At 39.0% G+C, this 26,330-nt stretch overlaps 1 protein-coding gene across 6 annotated transcripts in view; it reads right to left on the bottom strand.

Annotated features, from left to right (window-relative positions):
* Nucleotides 1–23,081, bottom strand: part of gria4b (glutamate receptor, ionotropic, AMPA 4b) — a 125,509-nt gene extending 102,428 nt beyond the window's left edge. For 5 of the 6 annotated variants that reach the window (XR_005443126.1, XM_038709304.1, XM_038709305.1 and 2 more), the window contains exons 1-2: nucleotides 22,700–23,081; nucleotides 17,634–17,792 (exon numbers count right to left, since the gene is read on the bottom strand). Coding sequence is in view for 5 of the 6 variants with exons in the window: in XM_038709304.1 (XP_038565232.1) it covers nucleotides 17,634–17,792; nucleotides 22,700–22,790 (250 nt within the window). In the remaining variant the exon portion in view is untranslated. The remainder of the gene's footprint in view (nucleotides 1–17,633; nucleotides 17,793–22,699) is intronic. The other variant, XM_038709306.1, reaches the window with a different exon arrangement.
* Nucleotides 23,082–26,330: the final 3,249 nt, after the last annotated feature.

Here is a 26,330-nt window from a genome sequence, read left to right as displayed (position 1 = left end):
GTGGAAATCCCAAAGATTCATAGATACTGACTATGTAGTAAGCAGTCGCATCACTGTTCACACGGCCCGTTTCTAGTCCAAGTTGTCATGTTCAGTACAAAACTAGCCTATACAGTGGGAGGTTACTAGCTCAGCAGCTAATTATTTACCACAGAGTTATTCAATTAGATGATTGTTTCTGTGGATTTTCGCTGTCTTTTAATATGCTTTCCACGAACAAGCATCGTACTATGAATCACAGCTGAGCATATATCAACACTCACCAGAGAGGGGGGCACCACTGCTAAAAGCTACTCATTCAGTCAGTGACCATGGAGATTCAGTGTGTGAGAGACTTTATTATGGAACATGGTAAGCCTATTCTAATATTGTCATTTTAGGTTTCTAATTTTGCCTCAAAGATGCCTTGTTTATTTCAGCCAGCAGCCATCCGTTCCCTTTTTCTGATTTTTTATTTTTTTTTTCCAGCAGCCGTCCTGTGAGTATGCTGAGCTCAATCACAGTCATCCAACCCAGAATGATTTTGTATGGAGTTGTTAAGCTATCACACACGGCAGCAAAAATGTCCAACATCTCCTAATCAGCTCATCCACTCCCTCCCTCTGTCCACCATCCAATGAGGGGTATATATCTAGTGTGATAAAAGTACAATAATTGGCTAATCATGTTGCAATCTGGGGCTCTTCTCTGATAGCCTGCTGTAGATCCAACAACAGCTTAGTGCATGCACGCGCACACACACACACACACACACACACACACACACAGAGGGTGAATGGCTTGCAGATAACTGATAACTAGTCGTGATCTGCTCTAATAATAGTCTCATCATTAGATGAGCAGTAGTAACATAAGGTGAAAGGTCATTATGCGTGTGTGCATGTTTGTGTGTCTGTGTGTAAGAGAGTGAGAGAGATAATGAGAGACATATATATATATATAAACATGGCTGGTTAAAATGTCTTACTCTATGATCACAGAAAATATTTTTCTGAATTGCTCATAGTGTAAAGTCTTATACTGTACCACGTGGAGTATTTGACCACTAGTAGTGCTATACAATGTTTTTACGGGTAGGTCCCTGTTTTGTTTGTATTATTTGTTAATGCATGTCAGCACGGGGGCAACACGATACACATTCCTGCCTCCAATATCACGCTATTTTGCTGACTGACAGTTGGTGGCGATAATGAGCCAAGAGGCATTGCGATTCAACAACAAAAGGTGAATTGCGAAAACTTTTCGTAAGTCCGCATTTCTGTAGACTTACAAAAAGGGTCTAAAAAGGGCTCAAAATGTCCGCGAGAGAGCCCTCGCGCACTTGACGATTTGACAGTGGGACAGCCCTAAGCGCTCACGGACTTCCCGGGAACGCGCCTCGAAGTCTATGAGTCTGTGAGGGTGGACACTGGGATTGGGCCATGGATGTACAATTCAAATTATTTTTAAGAACCAGCTTTGCAAATGTTTTATGATGAAGGAAATACATTCAACACATTTGTTTGTCCTCCTGTGTTTTGGTGAGGAACAGTGAATTAAACATAGCTTTTGTTAGTTTATAAGAACACTCCACAAAGTACGGTTTAGTCGTTGTTCAAACTAACCTGGTCTACAAACACAAATTCCCTCAGCTCCCATGAAGACTTCAAAACATTCCTATCTGGTGTTTTATGGCTGTTGAGGAATATTTCTCTCTCATAAAAGAGATTGTGATTTAAATGAGACCTACCTTATTAAATAAAGTTACTAAAACCACACTGCAATGATACTAATAATGCTAATACCATAATTTATATAGACTACTTGGCGACAAAACCCCCCAGCAAATCAAAAAAATATCATGGTATCTATCTTTAACACCATAAAGAAAACATATAGAAAAAAAGTTAATATAGTCAAGTACATTAACATAAAACCTTCACCGAGAAAATAACCGTAAATACAGAAAATAGAGAAAACCGAAATGCTGCAGCATATACCCAACAAAAGAACAGATATTTCCAGGGAACACTAAAAGCTGATGAAGACGCTGGTAATTGCTGAAACATTAATACTAGGTGTAGCCAGTATCTATCTGAGTCACGCAATCTGAGTGTAAATCTAAATTAACATTGTGAGCTCATTATACAAAACCAAATCATGGGTCCAGAAGTGTTTGAGCTCTTGGTAATACAGAAATATTGATAAGTGCTGCATTAAAATGATTAATGACATCTCATTTTGTTACATTCATTGCTTAATAACAGTGTCCTCTTTTTGTTTAGGTATATTCTGAAATAAAGAAATTCACTGTCGCAGTCTGACTTTAGAGTAACTGTATAAATGCTGGCTAACAGTAGTGTGAATGTGTAACAAGCTCTGTTGTGAATGTGTGACAGCTGACTATGGAGGTGCAAACATTTCTGTGAAATTATTTAACACTGAAATGACTGAGGAGCCACGATGACTTCCTGCAGCTGTTTGTCAAAGCTAAGAAAAGCTTTGGAGAGAAAAGACATCTTTCTAACACCAACATTTAAAGCCGCACTGACTCCAGGAGCATCCCAGTGGGACTGTCAGGACTTGGGATATTATGCTGTTTGGAGTGCGTGTCTTCTCTCTGTGTTGTGGTCTCTGTGCAGGGGGCGTGGCAGCTGGCTCAGCACCTGGCTCTCCTCCACACCTGCAGCTGATCAGCTCAACATTGCACAGCTCTTAAGCTCCTGTATTCTGGAGGGCCGGTGCCAGATTGTTTTTTCGCCATAAGTGACCTCTGCGGTCTCGTGCCTCTTCACGTCACAAGTCACACGCCGCCAATCGGATCTACAAGCTCACTTCCCAGCGTGGACTTCCTAAATCTTCTTTTGATTTGCCTAGTCTATTTTTTGCTAATCTCAAGAATAAACCCTTTGTCTAACTTTCATCGAGTCTGTGTTTGCACCTGAATCCAACCACCACCCAACCGTAACAGGGACTCCCAGTTGTCCTTAAGCTAAACTCTCCAACACTTGTGTGTCTTCAAATAATTGTCTGATTATGAGTCTGTTTGTTTTCAGTGTTTAGAGTGGCCTAAATGATGAGACTATTGAGACTAATATTTCTGGCTTCCAAAACCCATATTGGTAATACCCTGCCGTCTATAAACTACATTTTTAAAGTTTTACCGCGTTGAAGAAAAATCTGCCCAAATTGAGAGAAAACACTTGGTTACCCTCCATTGTTTTTCTCCCACCTGAGGAGGGAAGGTCAAGAGGTCATCATAGCTGTTGGGAAAGTCAGGTCAGGATTCATTCCCCTGAGGCCTTTCAGCGGGAGTTTGACCGTTTGACCTCAAACTAATGAACACGGTGGCTAATGAAGTCTTTGAAGGGTTTCTCAATCAAAGTCCCTCAACTCACACTGGAAATGACCGTTAAACCAGAACTGCTAATTGTTTGGTCACACCTACTCACGGGTATGTTGTTCATTTCATTGATTCATTTCTGCTGAGGACGTTTTATGAATGAAAAGTATGATGAAGAACAATAAGATGAAGAGAAGAGGGTATTTGCTCATTTCACCTTATAATCATGAGATTATATAAAAAATGTTCTTGATTTCAGCCCCTTTCTATCTTTATGATTTATCAAAATGCACCTCTTCTCTTCAGTGTTGTCCTGTCTACCTGATCTACATACCAAAGGAATCTCTTACAGCTTGAAATCTGTGGATCGCGGTGTTGCACCTACTTCCTGTCATTTCAAAAATGTGATAGCGGCTCACGCATGCAGTACGTATGAGTATGCGTGTGAGCTGTAACAGTATCCTCCAGTATGTGAGAACAACTCCCCTGGCCAGAGTGTGTTCCTGTTAAAACCCATCTGTGAATTCACACGACTTATTCACTGTGATCTGAGAGCAGACCTACTGCTATTTCCCTCCCACTCCCCTCTCTGTCTCCGTCAGTCTCTTAAAATATTCTGGGCATCACTGTCTCGCAAAGCAATTCATTTCAATCCGTTAGGCTTTCATTAGCGTTAATGTTGCATGAACATTGTTGACTTTAGCAGTTGACTGATGCGCTTGTTTGAAGGTCGACGTGGACCGAGCCACTTCAGGTGCATTTACTGTGTATCTTTAATGTTGCTTTTTCCATGTTGAGAAAAGATGTGTTTAAAGTTCCCTTCAGAACTGTGTTAATCTCCATAAAAACTCCATAGAACATATACACTAGCTCCACTTTCAGGTCACATTTTCCCCATAACCAACAACTGACTGTATTATCTCAGAAATTAACAGCTTAATTTTGCTTATAATATGATTGACAGAGGATAAATCCTAATGATCATCATGAACTCCTTTGTTGTGGTGCCAAAGTCAGGCCAAAATTTCCACTTGGACACAAGAACTATAAAACACTTAGGGCCAGCCTGCCATTAACTTTACTTAGCAAAGTACTCCAGTACTCCTCGGAGGATTAACCACTTCCATTATGAACACTCCATGAACTTTACTTAAGTACTATCATCAGAATTAAATGCTTATTATGCACACAAAGTACGTCATAATGCATTTGGGAGGTCCATCCTCATAACGACTCTAACTGCCAGTATGCTTCTTCAAAAGTGCTTGTAGGATGGTTGAGTAGCTTTGGAAACCCACACCTTTCCGACTTTAGTTTAGGCTGTGTCTGTTAATTTCTGTAATTTTCTAAAACTGACATTGTCCCTCAAGCGCTCTTTATTCATTCCTTACACAACTATTCATGCCACTTTTCACGTGAAGGACCAAATTAAACACTATGACCGGCGTACAGGAGAGACTGTCCGAAAATGTGCACCATTACACAGTATGTCAATGGGGTTATCACATCTCTCCCCTCTCTCTAAGATAGCTGGCTTTTCACTCTGCCTTCTGATTGTGAACTAACACTTTTCATTTCCAACAAAGCCAGACAACACATTGAACAAAACAATTTCTACACCAAAAACAAACTGGTGAAGCACAGGTGTTCCTAGAAGATGTCTAATCCTGAGTGAGGAGATTAAAGTATACCTTGGCTTAATTCATGGCAAATTATGCACTTGTTTACTTATATCATGAAGTTTACCCCATTATGTTTACTGTGGCTTTACCTCGCTCTGTGGTAATGCAAATTGATGCATTAGAGCTCAAAGATGCTAAAATTTGAACAGAAGTCTCTAAATGATTAACACAAAGTAACTGGCATGACTTCCTGTCCTAGTTTGGAGAAAATCCATCTGAACATCCTCATATCCTAAAATAGATTTCTAATTAAGTAGGAAGGTGGTGAGGCTGCTTCACACCCTGAATGGCTTCAAAATGTTCAGTCGTTCTCTTTCAATGACATAACTAGTCAAACTTGGACATTTTATTCTCTCTGTCTACCTGCTGACTCTCAGCTTTCTGCTGTTTGCTCATTGGAAAACAGCTGAGTAATTCGTATGACTTTCTAAATATAGAAAAGGAGTGTTTGACATACAGTTTAACAATGTGACCCCAACATGTGTTGCTAAATTACTTTCTGTTTCTTGTTTGGCAGATTGAAAACCATTACAGCCATTGTGTATAATATCTGGCTCTCAGGTTTTCCTTCAGTCAACAGACTGTCTCATGAAACCACTCCAAATTTAAATATTCAAACAAAATAAATGTGTATCTTCTGATTGAGTTTGACAATGATGATGTTTATTTTGAGCCTCTTTTACAGATATCTGACAATAGGACCAACATTTCCTCCCTGACCATGGCAGTCAGAAACATTTTAAATTAGAGCAAGACTGTTATTCTTGAAAGACTAAGACAGTCTGCCTCCCTGCAAATTTATAGCTGAATTCACAGGAAATAAAACTCACCCTTTCTCTATTAAATGCACTCAGCGATTTTGCAGCTGCAGCCTCTTTTGGTAGGATATGACCACTAGCGTTTATTAGCTAGTGGAAAAACTATCAGCAAAGATTGTGATTTGATGTGATTTACTTCCAAAGTTACACACTTGAGCATTTTCTGATCTGATGTGTGTGTCAGCAGCATCTTCCAAAACCATTACAAATAGTTTTAATGTGAATCTGCCACATCAATGACTACGGTTTGGTTGATTTTAGGCACTTAAACTACTTGGTTAATATTAGGAAAATATTGGGGTCATGTTTAAAACCCAAATGTTTTGCAAAGTTTAACTACGTAGTAATTTTTAATCCAAACTAAAAGCTAGACACTAATGTGTAAAATAGATTATTGAATTGATTTGCCAACTTCGTGACATATAGCACTGTTTCACTGTGTTGGCATTTACCATTATCGAAACTTATGACCACAGTGGCCATTGTTACATTTATGTGCACATTAAATTTATTTCTTGCCTTGCGTTTTAGAAACACAGGGCACAAGGGCTGTAGCTAAGTTACTTACTGTATTTCTGGTACTTTATACTTCTACTTCACTACGGTTCACAGGGAAATATGAAGTTTATGAAATATAATCCATTTTTTAAACTACCCATCAGAGATTTTGAAAGTATCCAACTGAAAAAATTGCACTCCCACCCTTCAGGCCTCCATCCAAAGCCACTCCCCTAAACACAGGTTCATGCACAATGACTTCAAAGGCAGAGTGGGAAAAGGTAGGCAGGTAGGCCAGCAGTGTTTATTACAGTCCTGTGAAAGCTGGAGTTTTTTATTTTTGTGTCACAGCGTTTGATTTATTGATTGCTGATTGCTTATGTAAAGAGAATTTCAACAAATATACCAGAAACTGCTTCTGAAATAAAATTAACTCCAGCTTTAAGTGCATTTTGCTGATAATGCTTACATACTTTTACTTAAGTAGCCTACCATTTAAAATGCAGGACTTTTACTTTTAATGCAACACTGACTGTTGGCAATTACCTCTGTCCACACCTTGTTTGGATGTATGATTACATTTATAAAAGTCTCTTCGGAAACAACATTGATATTTCCTCCCTTTTCTCTAATTGTCCAATTGTTGTTCTTTCACTTATTTGAAACCAATAATACTCCTCAGACGCACCATCAATTACATGAATCAAACTGCATCTAAATTATCAAATTAACAGTTAACTGTTCCGTGCAAGTTATCTCCTCAGAGTTCGTCCTCTAACACACACACACACACACACCTCTCAGGGGGCCACTTACATAACCAATACACAGATCAGAAAAGGGGGAGGTGCAGGGAGGCGGAAATGGGAAAGAAGGAAGGGAGGGAGACCAAGTTGAATGTGGGGAAATCAACAGAGAAATTAAATTTAAAATATTTTACATTTAGTTGTACAGTTATGGCATCAGCTTTCTGCTGTAAAATAATGTTTGGATAAAAGCTTGAGGGTTTTTTTTTTTCAATTAAGGACTTATGGGGTTTATGTGATTGCAATGCCAAAAAATAAAAATAAACAAAGAACTCAAGCTATGTGTAATCAGTGCGGTTTACCTGGCTCCATTATGTATCCTATAAAAGAAGGATTGCTGAATGAGCAATTCAGACATAAAATACTATGTTTATACTATATCCAAGATTAACTCTATATATCTGTGTCCACATTGTGAGGTTATTAGAATTTATTGGAATAAAAGACCATGTCAAAATGATTACATCAGGTATGAAATTTCTTTACTTCTACTGGTGGAAACCAGACATCTGTATACCATCACATGAAGCTTGTGTTGTGCATCAATTAAAACTATAATCTTTTAGCAGAATAATATACAAAATTGAACATGTACATTGGCTGGCTAACAGACTGTTATGCAAAAGGAAACAGGACTGTGCTGTTTCTCTGACTGCAAAGTCAACTCTTTTATTGGATGTCCTTGCATTTTGCACGGCACACAAATGCATGATGATGCATTTGTGTGGTGGGTGCGATGCAGGGGACACTTTTCATCAAAATGTCTTCACTAAATTTAGCAACGTATGACTAACGTTGCACAGTCACACTTTTCAGGTACAGGTGATAAATGTTAATGCAGCTGAAAGTACTTCGTAAAGACATGAAAAAAGCTAAGACTTTGGTCTACATGAGCAGGGTTACTTACATTATCATGCTTACATTTTACCTTTTACCAGGCTAAGGAGTCCCTTTTCCCCATCACATCCTGTTCCTTTTATCCTCTACATCTCCCCACCCCTCCATCCTCTATCTTCCTCCATGCTTCGCCACATTAATCTCTCATTAACAGCCCCCTTCCCCCCTTTCTCTGCACCCTTTCTTTCTCCAAACACCAGCCATTATGCACACCCAAGTATACATTGCCGAAAGGCCTGTATATTTTCACTTGTGCATCAAAAGAATCCTCAGACAAATGGGGAAGGGGGGGCACAGACAGGCATGTAAAGGGTAGCACTACAAAACAGAAGAACCCCTCTGAGAGAGACATACTAGACTTAAATAGAGCTAACATGCTGCACAGCTGCTCATTTGGGAACATGTCCGCAGACACACACACAGGAACGCATAAAACACAAATGGGAGAGGCATGTGTTCACGTATGAGCAGCAGAGAAAATGCAGGGTTTCCTATACTGCATGAGTGCCTATAGGAGCGCCGGCTGCTTGCTATCTGTCTCTGGAGTGAGTCAGAGTGCCATGCTGAATATAAATGACTCAATGCAGATTAAGATGTCACTGTTTTCAATGAAGGCAAAGGCAGGGGCAGCGTGTAGGAGGTCAAATTAACCCCTTCCACCCCCACACTCCTTTGTCTGGCTGTGTGGTTAAGAGGTTACCACGAATCACACAACAAGGATCAGCTGGATGAATAAACTGCAATTAACAGGACTCTGCAGCTGCTCAGAGGCATATTGATTAGATTTTTATTTTCTACATGAACGTGGTTAGAGTCTGCCCAATTCTTCATTTAATTTGGACTGTACAATGAAGGCATGGAGATGTAATACTCATATTCAGCAAAACTGTTTGCCACTACTACAGCTCTCTAAAAGCTTTTTTCTGTCCATTAGAGGATAATTTAATTTATTAAATATCCTATTTCCAACTCATTCTGCTGTTTGCTCCAGAAAGTCTCACCTTTCCTCCTCAGTTTTCTCCAATCTTCAATCAAATCATCCTCACGTTGTCTTTCCAGAGTTATAGATGGAGTTCACATGGTTTTTGGTAGATTGTCATTTTATTTGCAATAAACTTTAGTTGTTCTATAAGTAAATTATCTCTTTTCACACTGGTGGCCACACAAAGATCAAGGAGACCACCAATGAACAGAGCCAGCACAGGTGGTGACATTGACAACTGAGCCAGTTTCATTTTCTAATAAAGACAGTAAGATACTATACAGTTGAAAGCAAAAGAATATATATATATTATTATGTATTATTTAAAGTCACAATTTTTGGATAGTGAGAGAAACAATAGGATACCCATAATACCTGGAATTTAAAAGTATGCCGAACATTGAGGTTAGCTTACAGCTTAGTTTAGTTAGTATACATCCATAACTGGATGTTACAGTACAGCTCAATGTTTTTCACTAGACAGAAAAATAGAAGTAAATTAAAACATCAAACTGTCCCCTTAAGTAAAATCTAGTGGGTGGAGTTCCACTGCAGTCTCAGCCTGTCACCAAGAAAGAAGACTTCTCCTTTCTATTATTCCCTTCACGTAAAGTTCTCATTTTCATTCCACTTCAATGTGGAGAATCTGATCTTAGAGAATTATCCTGCAAAGTATTGTAAAGGTGAAATCTCCTCAGTGAGGTATTTTTCTCAAGTGTATCAGCTGTATTGTATTGAAAATAGATGGGATATCCCAAGTTCTTAAGTATAACACTAGTACCATGATCACAGTGCTTCAATTTTCTGCCAATTTTCTACTTTTCTTCAGAGACATTTCACTGGTGATGTTGACAACTGGATTCTTGTACACCTTGTCAGAAAAACCTGGATGTTCTCATTGACTTTCAGTCTGAATTCCCAGAGGAGATGCCTTCACATCCAAAGGACAAATGGCTGAAAAGCCATTCAAGTTCAAGGACTCACAGACACTAACAGTCACTCTGACTCTGACTGTACTGAACTTCAGCACATTAACAGCAATGGCACCTTGACAGCAAGGCAGAGATCCATGAAATGATCGTCATGCTGGCTCTGCGTTTCATAATAAACCATGCAGTCTGTTGTTTTGGCATTTTACTTCTGGCCTTTCCACCCACACATGTGAGAGACAGGGATCCTCTTTCTTATTACCAATTTATAAAAAGCACAGATAGACTGAAATCTGCATCCAGTTTGCATGCATGCCTCCTTTTGAGTGTGCTATGAATGTATGTGATGCATCATGCAGTATTTGTAGGTGACAGAAGGCAACATTAAACATTTTGAACACAACTGATGTTCCTCCAGGCCAGTCAGTAACAGTTGTGTCATTGTTTTGATCTGATGCCCTGTTCCAAGTTTTCAAAAGTAAGAAAAATTTAATTCAAATTATACTCCCTTTCTCACCAGAACTACTGTAATTTCTTCTTTCAAAAGTTGCACAGTCCTACTTTAAAGTATATGGCTGCTGTTATTCTATAATTTTCTTATTCTCAACAAATCCCATGAAAAGACTAAAACCAACAATGCATTAGTCAGACTTCCCTATCTGTTGGAGGCCCTCAGGCCCAAGTCCTTGTTCCTACTGAATATGTAAATCTTTAAAAGCAGGCCACAAACATAGTTTAATTTTTGGAAGAAAAAAACAGCTGAACAGCTGTAGGAAACTCAAACAAGACAAAGAAGTGCATTTGTTGGGGACTATTTTCAGTTGCGGATTTGGCGCTGTGGTGCACCAGGACTGGGATTGACTCAAAATAATCTACAGTGTGCGTTCATGGTAATAAAGGAACATGTTAACCATTGCAATGGTGTGATTCACTGATATGTTTTTAATAGTTGTTGGGCATTAATGGGGCTTTATGACACAATAAGATAAAGTACCAGGCTTTGGCTACTGTTTTTAGGATCAGTTCATGGTTGCTTTTGGTCTCTTCATAGATTGTTTTGTGTTTTCAATAGGCAAAATATATACAGAGATGGAAAGTAACAAATTACATTTACTCGCGTTACTGTAATTGAGTAGTTTTTTGTGTACTTGTACTTTAAGTTTTTTTTATAATCTGTAATTTTACTTTTACTTAATGTTTTCTTTGAAGTAGCTATTGTACTTCGCTACATTTTAAATCACAGCCGTTACTGAGTAAAAAAAGCTGCAGAAGAACCAGGGCCGAGACGTGGCGTTGAACCCAGCGGTTTAGCACTGAACCCCACGGCCAGCGCAGCGCAAATCGCTTCCTGTCTGAAAGGGCCATCACCTAGGAAGCAAAATGTCAGGGGGCTACATACTACGCAAGAGAAGGTTTTCGGCTCAGCGCGAATCAACTCCATCCAGCTGATGCGACACCGGTGATTTTAATCATGTGCACCTCGCGAGTCCAGACAGTAGGCTAACGTAACTGGTAGGCTACAGTTTTACAATATAAACATCTTAAAACTTAAGCGCAGCCTTGCTTTCTTTTGGACTGTGAGTTGCACTTTATCAGAGCTGCTGAAGTTAACATGTGGATTGTGGTGGGATTTCTGTCTGATCAGTAGTGTTTTGGGGTTGGTTTCGGTTTCACATGCAGCATACTGTCCCAAACTGTGTCAATCTAACGGTCTAAAGGGGATAGGCTATATAATAATGCACAGCAGCTAGAATTAAAACTATTTTGAATTCTCATTAAATGATGACGCGATTATATGGCGATTTTTTTCTGGACATGTCAGAGAACACAGATTTGTGGGAGAGATTCTGGATGTGCAGAAAGTTTTGAACATAAGCAGAATACCAGCTGAAACACATGAGCTATTAAAGTCCAGGAATTAAAATGAATTAATTTATCATTGAGGTTTAAAGAGGTTATTTCCCCAAACAGAGACTCAAAACTGGAAGGCCAATCATGTCTACTGACTCAGCAGGGATTTTATTAAATTAGAAAAGTTGATCTACTGGAGAAAGCAATAGCATACAGAATGTCTGAAAGCCTTACTGTTTATATTCTATTAAATTTTAATATTTTGAATTCACATCGCCTGAATATTGTGTTTCCCTTTATATAGATGGAGATGAACCATAAATTGGTGCAGAAATATTCACCAGAATGAAGGAAATTAAGTCTTTAATGCTTAAAATTTCAAATCTTGCCTAGGGCTTCAACAACAGAGTTTCAGGGCTGGCCCTGAGTAGCACATGGATCATGCGTAAAAAAGGAGCGTCAAGATTCATCCAGCCAGAGGGAACGATCTCTAACATTATTTTGCGCCATTGCTTTAGCAAAGGATCTGTCAAACGAACTAATATCAAGTTGCAAAAGACTGCGATTTAATTAAATAAGTATAATAAGAAGGCCTATAAATAAGATAGGTCTGTATAAATAAATTATTTTAGGAGGTTAAAAAAGTAACTAAGTAACTTTTACATTTTAAATAAGCTACTTTTTACTTGAGTAGATTTGATTACTTGAGTAGATTTACTTGAGTAGAACAGTAACTTTACTTTCATTCAGAGACATTTCACTGGTGATGTTGACAACTGGATTCTTGTACACCTTGTCAGAAAAACCTGGATGTTCTCATTGACTTTCAGTCTGAATTCCCAGAGGAGATGCCTTCACATCCAAAGGATGTAACAGTACTTTTACTTAAGTGCAATATTTTAGTATTCTTTCCACCTCTGAATATATAATATCATCAGCAATATCCTTTAACGCCACTGTGTCTACAATAGAAAAACAACATTGGTAACACCGGATACTATCGAAAAAGGCACAGTATTTTATCCTTGGCTGAGGTGGTAAAGTTTGCGTATCAATAAAAACAAGCCGCAACAATTTGCAGGGGAAATAGACTAAGTAAATAAATCATGATGCATATGAAGCACATTTGTCACTCAAGCATCCTCTCCACTGAAGAGACAAAAACATTCAGTTCAACAATATCTCCAATTCACAACAGAAGTTATCTCATGCACTTTTCATATAAAACAAGCCATGAGAAAAGCACTTGAAGGCGGTGGCAAGGAAAAACTCCCTTTCAGCAGGTTCGAAACCTAGAGCAGAACCTAGACTCAGAGTGGGCAGCTATCTGCCTCAGTGGGTTGGAGAGGGAGAGAGAGACAGACAGAGAGAAAGAGTGAGCAAGAAAGAGGGGACCAGGGGCGTGGTAAGCTCAGTTGGTAGAGCGTGCATCCCATGTCCAAGGCTGTCTTTGCTGCAGCGGCCTGGGTTTAAGTCCGGCCTGTTGACCTTTCCTCCTCTCTCTCTCCCTCTCTTCCTCGCTCTATCCACTATCCTATCAAATAAAGGTTTAAAAATTGCCCCAAAATATCTTTTAAGAAAAAGGCAGAGAGGGACAGACATAGCAAAAGAGAGCACAGGAGGAAAGAGAACACACAGTAGCCCAACACAGAGATGTAAAATAATAGTAATGGTAGTGGTAATAATACAAATATCATAAAATGAACAATAGTAATAATAATGATAGTAGTAGAACTATAATAATAATAATTGTAGCAGTGGGCGCCAAGCAGGAATATGATGGCAGCAGGCGAGCCGCAACCACAGATCTCATTGTGCTCAATGTAGAAAATTTGTCTTAATATTCACATAAGGGCGGTGGACGGAAAAGCACATTCATTTGCATTTTCTTTAGCAGATTTTTTGGGCAATTCCATAAAATGTGTGCCACATGTGGATGGATACCTGAACTGTGTTGCATTTGACAGATGCTGAAATTACATAACAATTCCACACACAGTGGCTCTAGGTTTATTTTGTTTAACGGAACTAAAACTTAAAAAAATAAATACATAAATTTCAAACTATTCTCAAAAGTCCAACTGTTGGCAGAAGCCCAGAGAGTTGAGCATAAATTCTCAGTCTGTGGGACATCCCACAACACAAACAAATGTCTTGACTGTTGTCTCATTTGTTAATGGTAATTACACAGAGGTGTCACAAAACTCAATATATTTTTATATTGCTGTGTGAACAGTAATACCAAAAGATAACCAACTAAATAAAATATTAGTAGCTTTACATCATAGTGTGATGCCAGTAGCACCAGTAACCCCACTGTGAATAATATGGAGACTATACAGTTAATCAAAGAAATGAAATGAAGGCAGAATGTGTCTGGGTCTATAGAATGATTTTCAATGACAATGGAAACATACAACATTTGTCCCCGTCCTCCCACCAATTATCCCCATCAGCCTTCCTGACAGCATAACGCCGAACCACTGAATGGCCTAATCTCTCTTCACAAATTAGCTCCTTCTCTCATCTCCCTATGCCCTTAAACGTCACACGCTGCCTATTCATAACCATTATCTCAGGGCCTTCGACAATGGAGCGAAACAGGGGCCAAGAAGAAAAAAGAATAAAGACACTGGGAAATGTAAAACAGTGGGTGAAAATAGGCGATGCGGTTCGATCTCAGATTCCCCGCTGGCCCTGAGCTATCAGAGCCATTGATTGGCTCATGTAATTCTGCTCTGATTTGGCTTGGTCAATCAATGTGCTGCAGACTCACTTCCTGTGACTGGGCAGCCATTAGACTAGAGGTGAACAATCCCATAGTTTCTTCTGCTCCTGGAAATATACAGTTTACACCGACCCATGCCTGAACTACAGGACAACTGCTGTTCTCCTCTTATTCCATTGGTCACTGCGAGCTCTTCAAACAGCCATTTCTTGTCTCACTGCCTCATTTCAGTGTCTGTATTGACCGGGGGAACACAAAATGCCTCTTTTGAGGATGGAGTAACATTGCAAGTGAAAAACAAGCAAAGGTAAAAGGATTATTGAAAAAAAGAGGTTTCAGTTTCTGCAACCACCGTCTCTTTTTATGGCAGAGAAGCTACTTTTTAAGAGGCTCATAAAATATACTAAAGCAGTTTGTAGTGGTTTGGATCTAGATCATTATGGTTATGTATTGCAGATTAAATAATTCTGTATATTTAGGTATTTTTAAACTAAGACCACATTAATATGCATGCTCTGTGTTGGCTGTATATTTGAGTGCATATATACAGTATATATCACCTTGAAATTATTTTGAATGCTTATCTTATATTCTGTTCTTGTGCTCATAACCTATTTTTATAATGTTCCCTGCATTATTCTGCATCTGTTGCTGGCAGTACACATTTCCCAGCAGAGACCAATACAGCGTCATCTACTGTAATTTCATCTTAGAGGTCATTAATAGGCAAAACCTGACAGATACATCAGGTATCAGTTATAAAAACATTTGAAGTTAATGCTTACATCAGCATGGTTTCAAGGTTTCCAATAATCCCACCACAGCAAAGCAAATATAATGTTGCAAAATAAGACTAAATGCAGAGGGGGAGGCATGAGACACAGATACAGGTGCGTGAAAAATTTGCATGCCTTGGAGTCATAACTCAGTCAAGTCTGAACACACAGACATGATACACTTACTGACACTTCTCGAGAGTATCATTATACCTGGTGTCCATCCAAAAGTCCATAAATCCCAGTTGAAAAAAAACACACTCCTTATACTTAAATTTAACATTATAACTATATAGGTTTTAGGTTTTCCTCAGTATCAAAGTACTCCAGTGTCAGTTTTCTGTACATCCATGGGTACGTTGCATACGGGAACTGCTAATAGCTAATTCGGCACTCTTTTAACGGTGCTAATTTACCAGTGTCTGAATTTGGACACCCCTAGTGTTATTTGAAGGTTGAAGGGCAAATTTATGAGGGAAATAGGAGGCTCTAAATGATTATGTAAAATGAAAAAGACTAAATACCATAAGACTTTTTCAAACTCTCCTAGGCTGATCATGAAATGAGAATATTTAGGAAATCTTAAATGTCATTGTCTCTGGTCATCACACACACACACACACACACACACACACACACACACACACGTTTGTTCCTCCATTTCCCTGGAGACATTTCTCACTGACATAATGCATTCACTGGCCCTTTAACCTTACCTTAACCATCACAAAATAATGCTCTTAACCTATTTGTAACCCTCAAAAAGCAGTCTCTACCTGTGAGGACCCCAATTTTTGTCCCCACGGTGACACGAGTCCACATCAGTTAGCTTGCATCCGGTTAAAGTGCCCACCTGGATATAAAAACATGAACACACACACACACACACACACACACACACACACACCACCACCACCACCCCCTCAGTTACCAAACAAACATAACAGCACTTAATTCTCTGCTTAATTTAGCCATTGATTTTTCTAACACCAGACCACACCATAGATAGTAGAAGACATCAGGGTGCCATGTTTTATGGTCACTGTGGGAACTCCTTGCACACACACACACACACACACACACACACACACAGAAACCAGGGGGGAAAAAGAAGATGTTTGCCTGAGGATTACACAAAAATCATGCCTACTAATGTCAGGAGATCTAACCATGGCAGTTGTTTGTGTGTGATTGTTGTTTGTGTGTGTTATGTGCGTTTACAGCTGCTGTCCCCATAAGCGTGTGATCAGTTGTGAACCAGCAGACACTCACAGACACAGCTGTACTGTCACATCATCTCACATACACTCATGCACACTCACCCTCACCCACACCCACACACAGCTGTTTTAGTGTCAGGATAAAAACACACGTCCTAAATATGTGTCATTTACAGCGTTTCCACTGTTGTCATTTTGGATGATGTCCATTATACATATAAATATATTTAAACTTAAACCATGTTTCTGTCATTACTCCTGACATTGATCCTAGTTTCACTAATGATAACAATATGCTTATTCACGTTAATAGAGCTGGAGAGTATCCAACTTTTAAAAGGATAAATCCAGTTTATGCCACTGTGAGTCATATTTTTATAGTTTTGGATATCATTTCTATTCATTAAGATGAGATTGTACTCACCAAAATAATTGCTGAGATTGAGGAACACGGAAAAATTGCTAAAAATATGTCCAGCTGGGTAACAAACAGAAGCAGTCTGAAGATTAGATTTTAACAAGCCAAATCCAGATCACAGCAATAAAAGAAATATATATAATATAAGAAATATTTCACCATTTTGGAATAAATGCTTTCTTTTGCTTTCTTTCTGAAAATGAGATGAGCAGATCTATCCAAATCTCATGACTGTGCATTAAATACAGAGCTGAAGTCTGGATGTGATTAGCCTAGCTCTGCCCAAAGTTTAAAAAATACACCTTAAAATATATCTAAAGCTCACTGATTAACATGCTGAGTCTTGTTTGTTTAAACTGGGTACAAACAGAAATGTAAACATGACAATTTGTGGTTTCAGAAGAAGTTACATGGCGCAACCACATCCAGCTTTCCAGCTTCTTACTACTAGATAAGGATGCACTATTCCACTAACTTGGTTATTCTTTCTGATAACACTTATGGTGAAATAAAGACCCCAGTTGTAATAAAACTGAATTATCCTTAAATAAAAGCCAATATTGTCCATGTACCCTGTCTGGTTACCTCACGATTGTTTGTTTAAATCATGTTGCACACTTTGCTGCACGGGAAGCCTCATTTTCCTGTTTTACTGTGATCATAAACCCCACAGTGGACCAACACAACATGAGGCCACATGACTTACAGGCGTTGGTGACGGCAAAGCTGTTTGCCGTCTCGATGTTGTCCACATGAGGCACCAGGTTGAACGGAGCTTCCGAGGCGTTCGGGCTGGTATTGTGCAGGAAGATTGCCAAGCGAAAGGCAGTGTACTCCTGATCAGTGTTTCTGATGAACAGACCGCCTAAACAAAAGGGGAGGAACACAAGTCTGATGAGGAGCATGTGGAGAAAAAAGCACCAGAGAAGTATCCACTCTTACTATAGACAGTTCATTTACTGCAGAGGAGCACAGAGACATGAAACAAGTTAAATAACAGCAGAAAACTACTAAAACAATCTCAATACTTCCTGCAGATTTTCACTGGAGTTCATGCAAATTAGTTATCAAAAGGACATTATTGTTTGTCAGGGTTTATCTTCCATATAAAACTTCTTATTGTGACTGAAGTTCTGCACCTTGATGACACATGTCACATGATGACACCTAAGTAAGTTAACTGTTCCCAAGGTTTGAGTGACTCCACACTAGTTACAATAATTAATAAGTATAATATTTTTTGTTGATCTGTCACTGTTATGGCTTCGATATGTTTAGATTTAGGCACAGAAATGACTATTAAGGTTAGGAAAGATTATGGTTAGGGTTAAAACGAGACTAAAGAGCATGTGTGAGGATGTACTTAGGCACAGATATACTTTGAGCTAAATGCTAACATCACCCTGCTAACACTAGAAATGCTAACATGCTGACATTCAGTAGGTAAAATGTTTATCATGTTCAAAATTGGCATCCAATTGTTGTTGAGACATTTCACTATGAGAGAACTGTCAATTTCCTGTTGGCACTAGAAGAAAAGTCCATAGGAGCCAAAATCCACCGTCAAGATATTTCACTAGAAAAGCATAAACTTTGACTTGCTGGTGTTACTCAAGGAAAAAGATGGGCTTCACCAAAATCATTAGGATTCATCTTTCGGGGACCATGAATGTACCAATTTTCATGGCAATCCATCCAGTAGTTATTGAGATATTTAGGATTGCCATCCATAGATCCAGATTGCTAAAATCTACCTGGTTACTGTTTGGGGTAGTTGGGTTTAAAAAACATCTTCAGAAATATTCATTGTTATGGTTAAAAAACTACATAGTTACAGTTAGGCAAGGATTTTTATTATGGCCACAGGAAACCAAGGTCTTTGTCAAGTAAACACGGGTCGTGTTAGACATTTAAACAAACAACTGCTGTTTTGGGGTTTTAAAAAGGTTTTACCAAAAGTTTATTAGGGTTTGACAGACTGATTTAGTATCTGTGGTCAGAGAAGAACCTCTATCATATTAGAAGTCGACACAACTGACTAGACAATATATGGGATGTAATAAAAGCCCAACATTGGTGTGGTAAATCACTTTGCCAATATCCTACTGCTGACAATTCTGTGTTAATCCTACAGATTAGCAACTCATGCACCACTAGGCTTTGTGACAATGTAGGATACAGTCTGATTAGCATGTAAATCACCTTTGTTTCATATTATTGCAAGCAGAAAAGATAATATAATATTCACCAAATATCCTTCTGGATCAACACAGCTTTTCATTCAGTTCTCACAAGAGCAGCTCCAGTTTGAAGAATCAGTTTGGCATCAGAGATGTTTGCACTTGGTTTCTTTAATCTTTCTATTTTTTAATTTTTTACATTACAGCCATGTTCATATACGAAGATCTTGACTACACAGTTCATGGTTGTGCAAATGTCAGTGATGTTTTCGGTTAGAAGCAGTTTGTTTCACATTTGAAAATCTAACTGCAGGCTGTATTTCTTGGGATGAGAAAGTATAAAATGTCATTTAAAGAGAAATGCCAGTATGTTCTCTTTATGGCTGAACTCTTTAAAAGGTAAACTTTAGAATATTTTACTCCTTTGTAATGCCCACTCATGTAAATCTCTTCCATATTTTTGCACAACTCCAGTAATGGTCACAAAAAGCACATGAGCTGTTGTGATGGCTATATAATTTCCACTGTGATGGTTTCATGTCCCATTGACCAACACTTCCTACCAAATGCTCAAAGGAGGAGTTAATTCCTGATTTGCAAAAAAAAAAAAGTGAGAACATTTTGATTATCTTGACTTCCAATCACTAGGAATGCCCTTTGCACATTTCAAATGTGAAAACTTTTCACTGCTAATTAAAAAGAGGATACAAATACTGCCTTGAGCCAAATCCCACTTATTCAGCTATGACTTTCCCCTCTGCTAGATGTTACACATAATGAGATTCAGTACAAAAGTACACACTGTAAGGGCCCCAGACTTTGAAGTTTCTTAAATGCCATATGGTTTGCCTAAAACAAGACTCCAAGGAGAGTCTTAACTGTGTCTCCAAACAGCCTGTTTGTTTTGACCCCATTTCCTCCTGGTATGTGTTATCTTTATGATGACATCTGATCACAGGCCTTTGAATTTACACTTGGTATCAGAATTGAGAGTGTTCTCATCATCTCAATTCTGCTTGCATTGTGATCAGATCATGCAAATTAGGCAGGTAGAGCTGGCCGACTTGTTAACGAACACGCTGTGTCTTAGGTGGAGGAAAGCAATGTGTGGTCCTCTCGAAGAGGCCGCTAGATGTGCAAGGTGAGGGTCACATGACAGAAGATGGAAACAGCTAATGGTATCTATGGGCTACTTGTCGAAAGCCATGCTAATTAGGCTAATGTTACTAATTGTAAGAAGGTAATCAGAGCCATTGAAGAAGCTTGCAAGGACACTGCTATCTCGACTACCCCTGTGGGTCATGTGACCCCTAGTCTTGCACATTGTAGTGGTCCCTTGAGAGTCTTAGAAAGTGATGCTGCTGCATAAGCTCCATTTATTATTCCATTGCCCTGGAAGGGATTGTCTGTAGCTTTTTGACAAGCAGCTTGAGATAGTTGGAAGAGGTGGCGTTAGGTGAACCTTTCAACATATTTGGCCAGTTGTAGTCACGTTGTACAAATTGCATTTACACCTGGCTGAGATCCATTCTCAATGTGAGCCAGACCACCTCCAGACATGGGCTGGCCAATTCTAATTGCAACGCATTCTGAGCGTATATACACCTTAACGTGTGTTATTCCTTAAACAGATTTAGATCACATGTTAATACCACGTGCAAATGGGGTCTCCATGTGTGATGATCTAACTGGTCTCAGTAGGTTTAAGAATCTGGCAACAAGAGTTGGACCTTAGTAAATACCCTCTGAATAGTCACATCCTTAAGAGAGTTTACATCCACACACAAAGCCAGGCTACTCAGATGATATTAGGATCTTCCTCAGAAGTGACAAGAGCTTCAGTATCCTTAAATGAGAACCCATGAATCTCTGAAATAACTTTTAGTATTGCTTGGAAACAATTTTCCAAATCCTGGAAGATAAACAATCAACCACTCAGTTTTGCGACTATTTCTGCTTTTGGGTTTTTCCCCCCGCACTCAATGTAATGCATGCTGGGACAGGAAATAAATTTAAAAACGACTGTCTTCACATATATCACTGGTGCCAGAATTCATCTGTGACAGTTGCAGAGCATGTGTGCCATGACTGTATGTGTGACTTTTGTGTGTTGCATGTATGTGTACACAGCAAATTTCATGCAGCTAATAAGTGGTGATTTTTCAGTGACAATTATTTGAAACTGACAAGTGTTGATTGGAGAGATGTTTGCCCTCTCTGAGAACTGATGGAGCTTTGCGGTGGCTGATCAAAACTACATGAAGTGTTAAATGAAGTCTGATGGGTGAGGAAACACTGGCACATTGTGGATTTTTACACTCCCAAAGATCATTTACAGGGCCTCAATGGAAAATATGATAAAAGGTATTACAGCAACTATGTTTGCTATGATTGACAGCAATGTTGTTAGCCAAATGATAAAGAGAAGTGGTTATAATCTGAAAAATATTAGGAAACTGTCTGAAACAGCAGATAAGCTGTGTGAGCAAAAATGCTTAAATCAGCAGCACATATTATATTACTTGAATGTTTAGCAAGATGGTGCGGCAGTTTCACAGATGCAGGTTTAAACCCCCACCCAGCTCGGGTATCCTCACTTCCAGGGGTGCTGTTCTGTAACAGACCCTGACCTCTGACCTCTCTGGAGGGGCTGGGGATTTGAGTATCACACTGATATAAAAGGACAAGGAGAATCATTTGAACAGCTTGTCATTTTTCATCAGCCTGACTCGTTCTGATGTGCCTTAACTCTGCTACAAGCAGGGGTGCATTGGAGGGTAAAACCACAAAAAGTCAGTCTCAGCAAATGTTTGATTAGATAAATAAGGTTTTAACACATTCTTAAGACTAAAAAAATATTTGTTCCTGAGGATTTTAACAGGAAAAAGCATGAAGGTCTGCTTTTCTGTTAAGTGATTTTTTGGGAGCATTGCGATGACAGCTGGAGGTCACAGTTTGCCCTTCTTTTTATTCCCTGCCTTTAAATCAACCAAGTCAATCTGCCTGCTAATGAAAACCATGAACCCATCATCTTTATTTCCTCCCATGAACGCTGTTTAGTTGTTAAATTGAAACATGCAAATGTTTAAAAGAGCAAGAGCAACTCGAGAAAAAGAGTGCACAGTGGAGCTGTAAGGCCCGTGGGACCGTGGCAGAGGTTTATTGCAGCGCCAGGACCGGGGTCTGGGAGAGTGTTAACAGCAGTCAATGCACAGGCAGCCTGCATAGGGAATATACACACACACACACACACACACACACACACACACACACACACACACACACACACACACACACTTTGCTGCTCTGATCTGCTGCAGTGGCGGAGTGCACTGGGATACACACTCTAGCCTGCAGATACAAAACACATTAGGTGTGTGTGTATTAAACAAGCACAGCATCAACAGAGGAAATAAGGCTGTCTGCATGTCTTATTTCAGACAACAACAAAAAAGAAAATCAACAATTTCCACTTTGAGTAGGCTAGTGCTGAGGTGTTAAATGGCAGGACAGAGGCAGCAGACAGGACGTCCACAGATTCATTCAAACGTTTCATTTTATGGTTATAACTAACATCAAAGCTCACACTTACCGATCTGAACGCTGCTCGGGAAAGCACCCATTGCCAGTCCCCAAAAGCCAGAGAATATCAACAGAAACCAGTCGCGAGAAGAAATCCTCATTTTGTTTCGGTTATAAACTGATGAGAGACATCGAGCAGGTTTAATTAACACCCCCGGGGCAAAAGCAACATCACAGGGTAAAAAAAAAAACTATGATAAAAAAAGATCAAATGCCCGTTAAAAATCCATGTCTGAATTGAGTGGCTTTTTCTTGGATATCCCCACGCAGAGCCGCTCGTTTGTACCGTCAAACTGCGTCCGTCCGTCCGGCGCTGGAGATTTTGCGCACAACACCACCAAGATGAGGGGGGGCGGCATCAGCCAGCAGCGGCCAGTGCGTCTGGATGCGGCTCAACTCACATCACAGCAATAACACACATGCGCCTTTTACCCGACCAGGGCAGGCGGGAGGGGCATCAGTCAGTCCCGCTCAGCACCCAGCGGCGGAAAAGTCCCCGCAGCTCATTTAACACCAAAACTTCCAGAGCCGCTGATACAAAAATGTCAGCGATGACTGATGGCTAACAAGAGATTGTGTTTCAGAGACATTATTACAAATAGCTCTTTTTACATCAGGAGATCCTCCATGTTCTTAAGTCCAATGTGAGTCTTGTTCTTACTCATGCTCCTTTCATTCTGCATATTGCCTTTTTAATGTGCCATTTAAAAAGCGTCAATTGTCCCAATTAACAGGATTATAATGAACAAGCTGCGATCTAAAGGGATTATTTGTGTGTGAACTTCTCTTTTGCGTTTCTTTTGAAAGATTCAAAAGGCTTCACACGGGGTTATTTAACCTATTTTATAATTTTTCACTGTGATGGCAGGGTGTCTAAGTAGAACCATACCTCAATATATAAATAAACAGAACATGCCTGGTTTATAGCTATATTGGTCAGTGTGATAAATCAGGTCCCTAAACTTGTGTAGACTTGAAGCACAGCAGCATCATTTGTATCATAAAAAGATTTAAGAAATGTTTCCAGCAGCATCTTGTTTCAATGTTTTCACGAGAAAACTAATATAAATAGCTAAAATGGTTCTCTATGGTGTCAAAAGGGTTTTACAAACCCACACAAGCCAGAAAGTGTCAAACAGCCTTAAGCTGCAGTTCCTCGAAGGGCCACAAGACGCTGGGTTCAGAGCAGTGATTACAAAGTAGCCTAGTGTTTGGTTAAAGAATAGTTTTACAGTTTTTCAAGCTTTTTCCTAAAACAAGACTCAGAGTTTTGGTCACTGTAATGATTCCTCTTGTACTGGCTGTGAAAAAATCTGTTCCTAACATAATTCCAAAGGAAGAGAAGGGGGACAAAATCTACAAAGAACTATGAAGATAAAGTTGCCAGTTTATTAGGTGCACCTGCCTAAAACTAACACTGTCTAATACAATAAATCCTCCCTTCAACATCTCTTATAAAAAACAACATAACATTATTCTGCTCTGTTGTTTTTTTTACAAGAGATGTTGATTCAGCTATCATTTGGAGGACGCACTTTATGGTGCTGCTGAGCTTTATTGCTTTACAATCTCGGAACCCATCAGCTAATGAACATTTAAATGCAGATACATTTTTAAAAAACAAATAAACAGAGAATCTCTAATGTTCTGAGATTGATAGTCACTAAAGTCACTGTTAGAAGATAGCTAATGAGTTAGAAGATAGCTAATGAGTTTTGAGATTACATTTTACCAAAGCCTCTTTTGCTTTTTACAATGACCGTTTACCTGCATGCAACCAAAGCCCACTCAAACATAATGGGTCAACACTACTTGGACTAAAAACACCATATATCTATTTAGAGATTAATTGCTTTATACCAACAGTTGTAGAGCTGCACCGATTAATCGATTAGTTGTCAGCTGTTAAATTAATCACCAACTATTTAGATAATTGATTAAGGTAAATAGGCAGGTTTATTGTCACAATATGAGAAGTTATAGAGTGAAATTGTGTTTTGTAACTCCCTTCTGCTACATAGCAGACAATATACATTAATGCAGAATCAATTATAAAGAATGGTAAACAGAAATAAACTATAATCAATAGAGCAGTGCTGGGGATGAATTAGAGTTTAAGAGTCTGATGGCTTGGGGGAAAAAGCTGCTGCGCAGTCTGGCAGTGTGGCAGCAGAAACTTAATTAAAATTAATCCGTTCAAGTAATTAAAAAAAAAAAGAATGAAAATTATTAAATGTAAACGTTTCCATGTTTTCTTACTCCTCTGAGACAGTAACCTGAATACCTTTGGGTTGTGGACAGAACAAGGCATGTGAGGACGTCTACTTGGGATTTGGGAAACAGATCTACATTTTTCACCTTTTTCTGGCATTTAAATAGACCAAACAACTAACTGATTTATCAAGACACTAATCAACAGATTTATTGAGAATGAAATTAATTGTTCGTTGCAACTATAGGTGTTTCTATAAGAGTGTCAGTCTGTGTCAGAAATACCATACCTGTATAAAAATGATGTTAGAGCCAGAAGACTTAATTTAGCATAAACAGCAAGCATGGCCCCCAAAATGTTGCACTACTTCTTTAAGCTGATGGTTTGGTGAAATAAAACTTTGACTAAATCATGCATAATTTCTGTCAGTAGCATCGCTTCAGCTAGTCTCTAGAAATTTTGTTAAAATTAAGTAATTTTGGGAGTTTTGTCTACATCCTTTAACGAGATATGAAAACCAGTGTTATGATACATTAAGGAAATGTAAGCTCATCTCCTTGGGGTAGTAACAATAGGAACCACAGGACACAGTGAAGCTGCAGACAGCTCAAGTTCTGCTGATATTGTGGTTTGTAGTTGCCTCAGGTAGACCTGCTTGAAAATGAGTAATTATATGTGAGACAATGTTGGAAGCAGTGCAGGAAGTCAATTTTGCTTTTGTCGACGTAGACGGCTGTGTATCATCACTAAACCTTCAGCAATCGAACAATCTGGAAATTGAATAACACAACTTCTGTTCAAAGGAGGGTCAGTGTGCATTCTGGACAATGCTTTCATTAAACTAATTTCCTGTAATTAAATTTAAGTTTTATTTAAGTACTACCAACCAACGTCCTACCATTTAGGTCACATTCACTGATGAAGACCATGAGAGTTGAAAGCGAACCTTTGAGTGTTGAGCTTTTTTTGCACACACATTGATCCCAAGGTCAAAAATGAACTTCCATGCTCAGATTTTTTTTCTGAATCCTACTATACAGGTGCTGGTCATATAATTAGAATATCATCAAAAAGTTGATTTATTTCAGTAATTCCATTCAAAAAGTGAAACTTGTATAATGTATACATTCATTCCACACAGACTGATATATTTCAAGTGTTCATTCCTTTTAATTTTGATGATTATATCTGACAACTAATGAAAACCCCAAAATCAGTATCTCAGAAAATTAGAATATTGTGAAAAGGTTCAATATTGAAGACACCTGGTGCCACACTCTAATCAGCTAATTAACTCAAAACACCTGCAAAGGCCTTTAAATGGTCTCTCAGTCTAGTTCTGTAGGCTACACAATCATGGGGAAGACTGCTGACTTGACAGCTGTCCAAAAGACGACCATTGACACCTTGCACAAGGAGGGCAAGACAC

The sequence above is a fragment of the Micropterus salmoides genome, unplaced genomic scaffold (assembly GCF_014851395.1).
Source record: "Micropterus salmoides isolate LMB-PRFRI ecotype aquatic unplaced genomic scaffold, ASM1485139v1 Ms_hic_scaffold_9, whole genome shotgun sequence".
Lineage (NCBI taxonomy): Eukaryota > Metazoa > Chordata > Actinopteri > Centrarchiformes > Centrarchidae > Micropterus > Micropterus salmoides.
Note: the sequence above shows the minus strand (reverse complement) of the source record. Positions and strands in the feature narration are given on the sequence as shown.